Genomic DNA, 8,549 nt, shown 5'->3' on the forward strand with positions numbered 1-8,549 from the left:
ACATGAAATCATAAAATTGAGAGAGACCAACTATATACGTTTTAACACAAAACACCGGGTTTACAAGCGCATTTATCACTTTTTGGGATCACACACACCCGGCCTTCACTTGCCGAGAGGCAAATTGGCACTGTCTGTCTTAAGTTACATAACGAGGGGAGGACGGGTCCCTGATCTAGGAAATCAGTCGCACACACGTTAACACGATAGCTGCCGACCTGAGCGCACAATTTGATAAAATAACTATACTACGATTACACTATTATACAGGTTGTTTTTACAACATACTGCCCCCCGTTGAAGCACTAGCTTTACCATTATAAAAAGCATTAAAGAGAAAAGAGTACATAAAAAAAACAATATGAGTAATAGTATACAAACAACATATGAGTAAAAGTACTAAACCTAATAACATTAACATAATCCTCCACTAGGAAGGGGACACAATTTTGTTATCGTGCGTTTGAAAATCCCATCCTTAGTTTTAACAGATGCAATTCTCACTCGGCCATCTTTACCCGGAAAGACATCCATCACTCGTGCCAATGACCAGTAGAGAGGAGGGAGATTATCTTCTTTAACTAACACAAGGTCATTGGGTTCTAAATTTTTGAATGGGAGAAACCATTTTGGATGATTTTGAAGTCGATTCAGATAATCAGTCGACCACTTTTTCCAAAAAAGTTGCTGGAGCTTAGAGAGATTTTGCCAGATGCTAAGTCTATGTTCCGGGATAGATGTATACTCCTGGTCGGGTAGCGAGGTGAGAGACCTTCCAATTAGGAAGTGACCAGGGGTAAGATATGTGAAATCGGAGGGATCATTAGAGAGGGCACAAATGGGCCGAGAATTAAGTACGGCTTCAATTTGGGTAAGCACGGTACTGAATTCCTCGAATGTAATTTTGAGATTGCCCAACAATCTATAGATATGATGTTTAGCGCTCTTTATAGCGCTCTCCCAGAGTCCTCCATGATGAGGAGATCGAGGTGGTATTGTTTTCCACCGCATTTGAGAGGAGGCTAAAAATGCCTGAATAGAAGAGTTAGTTTCCTTATTTTTTAAGAAATTATAGAGTTTGAATAACTGATTTTTAGCCCGAAGAAAGTTTGTCGCATTATCAGAGAATATAGTCTGAGGGAGACCTCTTCGACTGATAAAGCGCTTAAGAGTAAGAAGAAACGCTTCTGTTGTGAGCCCACTGACTAATTCTATATGAACCGCACGTGTGGACATACAGACAAATAGAGCTATGTATGACTTTATCAAGGGACTTTTACGAAGTTTAGAGGCCTTTATTAGAAAGGGACCACCAAAATCCAAACCTACATGAGCAAAAACTTGAGCAGAGCATAAGCGTTCCTTAGGTAAATCAGACATGATTTGAGCTAAGGGTTTGGCATTAAACTTGAAACAAAGATGACATTCGTGGACTATCCTCTTAATCTCACGTAGACCATTCAAGGGCCAATATCTAAGGCGAACTTGAGAGAGAGTATTCTGAGGACCTGCATGATGGAGCCTAAGATGTTCTTTTTTGAGAATTAGACGAACAACATGATTTTTCGAGGGGAGGAGGAGAGGATATTTTTGATCAAAGGTAACTTCGGAATACCTAAGACGTCCACCTACACGGAGCATTTCATTTTTGTCAAGAAAAGGAGCAAATTGTAAGAGAGACTTATTAGAAATAATCTTATTGCCTTTGAGATCAGCAATTTCTGAGGAGAAACTTGAGTTTTGCAATAATTTTATAATTTTCATTTCGGCATTTTGAAGTTCAGATACTTCAAGTGCACCGGATAATTTTTGAGTGCCAGACTTTGCGTTATTACCAAATCTGAGTACATAAGCTATAGTCCTTACATATTTCGTAAAACTGGAGAACCTTTCAGAAAGCATGACAAAGAAATCAAATTGAGCACTTCGAGTGTGAAGAACAATTTTTCTTTCTTCAGGTAATTTATCAGAATTAAACTTCGGACTATATTCAGACAAATTTAGGTCAAATGTTTGCAAAAACTGAGGACCGTGAAATCAAAGAGTGGAGTTGAGTATGTTAGAGGGCATCATTCCTCTGGAGAGGATGTCAGCAGGGTTGTCTTTAGACTTTACGTGTCTCCAATGAGAGTGAGAAGAATTTTCTTGAATTTGAGCTACCCTGTTGGCGACAAATTGATTCCATCTGGAGTGATGTGATCTGAGCCACGCCAAAACTATCTCAGAATCGCTCCACATGTTTATAGAGGTAATAGAGGGCAATTTATCCTTTATGATATCAACCACCTTTGTGGTGAGCTTGCTAGCCAATAAAGCACCCATAAGTTCCAGCCTTGGAAGCGTTATGGTCTTTAAAGGAGCAATACGACTTTTCGAAGCAATGAGAGAGCACGAGACATTTTTTGATTTGTAGATAACCCGTATATAACAACAAGCAGCATATGCTTTCAAACTTGCGTCAGAAAAAGAGTGAATTTCAATAGAAGAAATTTCATGACATGAGAAAAGACATCTGGGTATGCTTATGTCTTTGAGAGCAGCGAGATCAGTTATAAACTTCAACCATTCATTTAAAATATTTGAATCCACGGAGTCATTCCAATTAATTTTAGAAATCCAAATTTTTTGCATAATAATTTTAGCAAGAACAGTTACGGGATTAATGAGCCCTTGTGGATCAAAAATTTGAGCGATAATAGAGAGTACTTCCCTTTTTGCGTAATTATCTTTTATTGATAATTGAGGTACAGAAATTGAAAATGTATCAGTACTGGGGTTCCAACAGAGACCTAAAACCTTATTAGAAGCATTCTCTGGTGAAATAACATAGGCAGAGTTTGTAGAGAGAGTAGAAACATTTTCCAAAAACATTTTTGAATTAGAGCACCATTTATGAAGAGAAATGCATGCCTTGTTGAGTAGGTCAGTTATCTCATTATGAGCCTTAAGAAGAGTTTGCGTGTCATTGGCCCCATATAGAATGTCATCTACATAGCAGCCTGTTAAGAGAGCATCGGAGGCCAATGGGTAGTTGTTTTGATGAGTTTTAGCTAATTCCATCAAACAACGAGTACTTTGAAAGCTTGCGCTTTTTGTTCCATAAGTTACGGTTTGAAGCTCAAGACATTCGATGTCCTGTTCCGGAGAATCCCGCCATAGGATATTCTGCAGGAATGTGTGATCAGGATGAATTTGTACCTGCCTGTACATTTTTTGTATGTCGGAAGTGAAGACATAGGTATACAATCTAAACCGAAAGAGAATGTCGAAAAGTTCAGGCTGAAGAGTTTTTCCTTTCAACAGGATGTCATTAAGAGAATAGCCACTGGAACTTTTCATGGAGCCATCAAAAACCACCCGTAATTTGGTAGTTAATGATTCTTCTTTTATGACAGAGTGATGAGGTAAAAAGTATTTATTTTCTAAGTGCACATTTGTGAGAGAAAGAGGAACCTTTTTGGCATGTCCAAGAGAAACATATTCATTGATGAATGCTTTATATTGAGAGTATACATTTTTGTGTTTTAAGAGTTTATTTTCTAAACTAATAAACCTTTTCCTAGCCATATTGTAAGAATTGCCCAGCATTTTATGTGCTGTTTCAGAAATGAGAGGAAGCTTTACCTGAAACCGACCAGAAGGTAGAATTTGAGTTGTTTCAGTGAATATTTGTTCAGCCAGATCCTCAGAGGAGGAGATTTTAACAGAGGGGGTCACTTCTTCGACTTCGAAGAATTGTCGAATTATATTATCGAGCTTATCTTCCTCAGATGTGGACTGGACAAATAAAGAGACATTTGACTGTGTAGGGGACAACTGTGAGCAATAAATTCCTTTGTGAAGTGCGTAAGGAGGTAAAGAACCAAACATAATGTACCCTAAGTGTGTGTTCTGGAGAACAGGGAGTCCTTTACCTAAACGTATTAAACCATCCGATAACAACTCGCTATATATGTCACTGGCAAGAAGAAGATCTAAATTTCCAGGGACAGAGTAGGTGGGATCTGCGAGAGTGACTGTAGAGGGGATATTAAATTTACTTCTGTTTATGGATACCTGGGGGAGTCTACAAGTTATGTTGTCTAAAATAGCACAGGAGATTTTGAAACCATTACCATTTCTTTTGTATGGAAAAATTTCTAGATCGACCATTTTGTTCGAGAATGAACTATGTTCAGAGATAGTAGAGATTTGTAGCCTTTTGCTGTAAGGAGAGAGATTTAAGTTTTGAACCAAATCTTTGGAGACAAATGACGACTGAGATCCACTATCTAAAATACATCTAGCGTGTATGGGTACGCCATGCTTTGATAAATAGTGACTAGAGCGGTTGCCAGCAGAACATCCTGCTTTATTGACAGAGCAGAGAGAGAAGTCATCCCATTTGAGACCTGAGAGGTTTGAGATTCAGAGAGAGAGACAGAATTACTTGGACCGGCTTCACCATCAGACCAAGTGTTTTGTACATTGCGAGAGGTTGCATGATTTTGTCGTTGAAAAGATCTACTAGAAGAAGAGCTATTTTCATGGTCATTGTGCAAGAGTGTGTGATGCCTTTTCTTGCATATACCACATAAACGTTGAGACGAGCAATTTAGAGAGAAGTGTTTAGTTCCTAAACAGTTGCGACATAGTTTGTTTTCATTAACAAATTTATACTTATCCTGTAAGAAAAGATTAGCAAATTTTGTGCATGCATAAATAGTGTGTGTAGCAATATTACAAAATACACAGGTTTTGAAGTACGACTTATTTTTATTACTTGCCGAAGAGAACAGAACCGTTTTAGAGTGAGTTTTAATAACTTTTTTATCGTTATTATCTGAGGAGTTTAACTTTTCCATAATGCCACACTTTTTTTCTAAAAAATCAAAGAATTGATTTAGCGTGGGAATATTTTTTGACCCTAACTCGTATTCGAAAGACCGGTGAGTGGTAAAGTCCACTTTTTGCAAAAATATTTCTATTAATAAGAGATCCCAATGCTCGATGGGTACATTCATATTTTTTAGCGCGAGTAAGGTCTGTTTTGCGGTGACCAAAAATTCACGTAAGGCCTTTGCATTAGTTTTGACTAAGGATGGAACTTTCAAAAGACGCTGTATATACAAACTAATTACGCGCGATTTGTTTTCGTAGCGATTTCGAAGAGTGTCGAACGCGATTTGGAAGTTTTCTTCTAAAACTTGGATGTTTTCTACCAACTGGAGAGGTTCGTTGCGTAGAAAAGATTTGAGATAAACAAAACGCTGGACGTTGTTGAGTTCCGGGTTATTAATAATTAACGTCTCGAAGAGCTGATAGAATGCACTCCATTCTGAGAAGCATCCTGAGAAAGTTTGAATTTTAATTTCGGGAAGAGTCACTTTAGCACCAGCTAAACGTGGGGAAGTGGAACTGGACTGGTGTGAAAGAGGTTGGAGCATCTCCATTCTATGTTGAAGACCTGCCAGAGTTGAGAAGTACTTTTCTTCAATTTCTTCCCTATCGCGTTCTTCAGTATTTGCTTCGTCCAGTTCCTCAATCTGATCCATGAGGTCATCATATTTGGCGTAACAATTCGTTAGTTCAGTACGACGGAGTTGGAACTGCAAGGGATCCGTTTCTTGAGCAGAGTTATCCCTTAACCAATTAGAGATACGAGAGATTTTTGATTTCAACGGTTTGCGTTGTTTCTTTAATTGATCCATTGCGGTTAGAGATGTATCGAAAGCTTTGCGAGATATTTATCTATGAGAGATACACGAGAAATAAAAAATTTTAGAGTCTAAAACACAGCTTAGTCCACCCCGTATAATAAACAAGAGTCTCAGAAAATAATGTCTGTACGAATCCTGCGAAATATAAACTCGTCCCGTATACTAATAATATGCGTTCGAACTTTTGAATGTCCCTGTACGTGATTATAAAAATATATTTTGGAACGAACTCACCAAATAGACATGAATCTAAAAAATCCATAAAAATCCATAGTCACATCACATGTTTCTTGTCAGCAATCTCACTTGAGATGCACGTCGAAGAGTCGAAGGGCGATAAATCTGAATTAGAATGTTAGATAAGCGATATTAACACTTGCGTGGTGACGTAATGTTCCATGCACCGTGAGATTGTTTACATTATCTTATATGAAGAGCACTCAGTAACGATATTTATTTTAATTTTTGTGGGAAAAGAATTAAAATAAGAGAAAATTAATTTGATTTATGAAGATAGATCAGAACGGGAATTGCGATATACAATATATTCGGTTCGAAGAGACCACAAATGGATGGAAAGGGTAAACTTTGTTGCCAAACTATCCACATTTAAGAGAGGCGTATTTGAACACCTAATTGCTTCAAAATATTTATAAAGGACCACTGAAGCAATAAAACAATTAAGAGGTATTTTCCTTCGATTTATTTACACAATAGACTTAAGGGCTGGTTCAAACATTGACAATTATCGCAATTCTGATAGTTAAATAAAGGGTTATACAAATATTAGCTTTACAGTGAGTGCGGGGAGGCAGTAACAGATATGCATGAAATCATAAAATTGAGAGAGACCAACTATATACGTTTTAACACAAAACACCGGGTTTACAAGCGCATTTATCACTTTTTGGGATCACACACACCCGGCCTTCACTTGCCGAGAGGCAAATTGGCACTGTCTGTCTTAAGTTACATAACGAGGGGAGGACGGGTCCCTGATCTAGGAAATCAGTCGCACACACGTTAACACGATAGCTGCCGACCTGAGCGCACAATTTGATAAAATAACTATACTACGATTACACTATTATACAGGTTGTTTTTACAACAGACACCATTACATCCATAAAACTGTTTGGTGTGCTTTGTGGGCTGGTGGGATCATTGGTCCCTATTTCTTCAAAAATGATTCTGGCCAGAATGTTACAGTCAATGGTAACCGTTATAGAGCTATGACTACTGACTTTTTTTCCTTATTTGAAAAACCGTGATGTGCAGGAGCTGGGGTTTTAACAAGGCGACGCAATATGTCCGACAGCTCGTGTCACAATTGATTTATAAAAGAAACCTTTGGTTACCTCACAGTTTTACGTTTCGAACCCGTGAATTGGTCTCCAAGATAGTGCGATTTAACTCCGCCAGACGATTTTCTGTGGGGTTCTATGGTTGTAATCATATTTGTTGTACCAAGGATTTCTTCTCAATTTGATTTCTGTTTTTGTATATCTACTTGGATTTGTCAAATGGTACTCTTGCCAAAAGTATCTTTACTTCTTCAACATTTTTTGTCTTGATAAATTTATATGTTCTTGTATTGACTTACAATTTGTATCTTCTCACATTTGTATGCTTTCTTTGGAAATGTTATCTACGACTTCATTGTTTGGTATTAAGATCTTGTAAATTTTTAGGTATATTTTTAATTTTAAATATAATGTGATTAGATGTATTGGAATTCAAATTTTTTAAAACTGTAAGCGAGTCTATAAAAATAATGGCATTTTGGTAATCTTCCTGTTGTACATATTCCAATGCCTTTTGTATTGCTCTAGCTTCAGTTGTAAACACGCAACCTGTGTCATCAGTATTTTTTGACCCATCGGCATAAATTGCGTGAAAGTTTTGATGTTTCGCCAAAATTTGGAGTATAACTGTATTATTATATGATGCTAATTCAGAGTAATCAGGAAGATTTACATCACGTAGAACAAATTAAGCTAATGTAATCGAATTATATTTGTGTTGTTTAGTGTGGAGTCACACTTCTTAGTCCTTCGTAAATAAGAGGAAAGTTTTTGATTCTCCAGAAAGGATTAGTTAAATCATATTCTATTGATAATGATATGCGATCCTGTCGTTTGTAATTTAACCATCATTTTTTCTGCTATAAATGGTTTTCTGAGTCCTAAGAGAGGTTCGTTTGCTTCCGCTCTTAGGCGTTCGAGAGGTGTGGATTTCATTGCTCCCATACACATTCTTAGTGCTTTGTTTTGTATAATATCCAGTTTACGTACGTTAGTTTTATTAGCTGTTCCATAAAGTGTACAACCATAATCAATTATTGATCTTATATACGCTCTATACAAAAATACTGTTGTTTGAACATCCGCTCCACACCAAGTTTGCAATGGATTTTAGGAAATTCAAACCTTAATTAATTAAGCTTAATTTCTTTAAAAAATCAAAGCTGATGTGTTTATAACAAATAAGAATTAAAATTGGTGCCATTCAATAGCTATAGGCCTATATTTTATCATGATATAATTTTTATTTTTAAGAAACCGTTACTTATAGTCCAAAATATGGCTAAAGTTGACTGTTTTTTCGAGTAGTCGAATCGTCTCGGTTTTCACTGGTTCTCCTGGTGGCCTGGGGCACTTCAACATTGGCGATATTTCCTTTTTGGCTGCTATTTAAACTTAGTGACTATAAATAATTCTATTTAAATTGCTGTTAATCATCTTTATTTTACGTGATACATTTTTTTTATATTAAATAGTAAATATTTATATTTACTTTATTTTATAACGTGTATTTATCGTTAAAAAGTATCGTTAAAAAATAAATAAC

The 8,549-nt window shown here is 36.7% G+C and overlaps 2 protein-coding genes across 2 annotated transcripts; both read right to left on the reverse strand.

The window, feature by feature from the left end:
- Window positions 1–414: 414 nt before the first annotated feature.
- Window positions 415–1,902, reverse strand: LOC140452730 (uncharacterized). The gene has a single exon (XM_072547055.1). The coding sequence runs from the start codon at window positions 1,900–1,902 to the stop codon at window positions 415–417; it is 1,488 nt and encodes a 495-aa protein (XP_072403156.1).
- A 135-nt stretch (window positions 1,903–2,037) lies between these two features.
- On the reverse strand, window positions 2,038–5,690 carry LOC140452731 (uncharacterized). The gene is made up of 3 exons (XM_072547056.1): window positions 5,375–5,690; window positions 2,911–4,391; window positions 2,038–2,349 (listed from the first exon to the last, which is right to left on the reverse strand). The coding sequence occupies exons 1-3, from the start codon at window positions 5,688–5,690 to the stop codon at window positions 2,038–2,040; spliced, it is 2,109 nt and encodes a 702-aa protein (XP_072403157.1).
- Between the last annotated feature and the right edge of the window lie 2,859 nt (window positions 5,691–8,549).

Source organism: Diabrotica undecimpunctata, chromosome 11 (genome assembly GCF_040954645.1).
Source record: "Diabrotica undecimpunctata isolate CICGRU chromosome 11, icDiaUnde3, whole genome shotgun sequence".
Taxonomy (NCBI): Eukaryota; Metazoa; Arthropoda; class Insecta; order Coleoptera; family Chrysomelidae; genus Diabrotica; species Diabrotica undecimpunctata.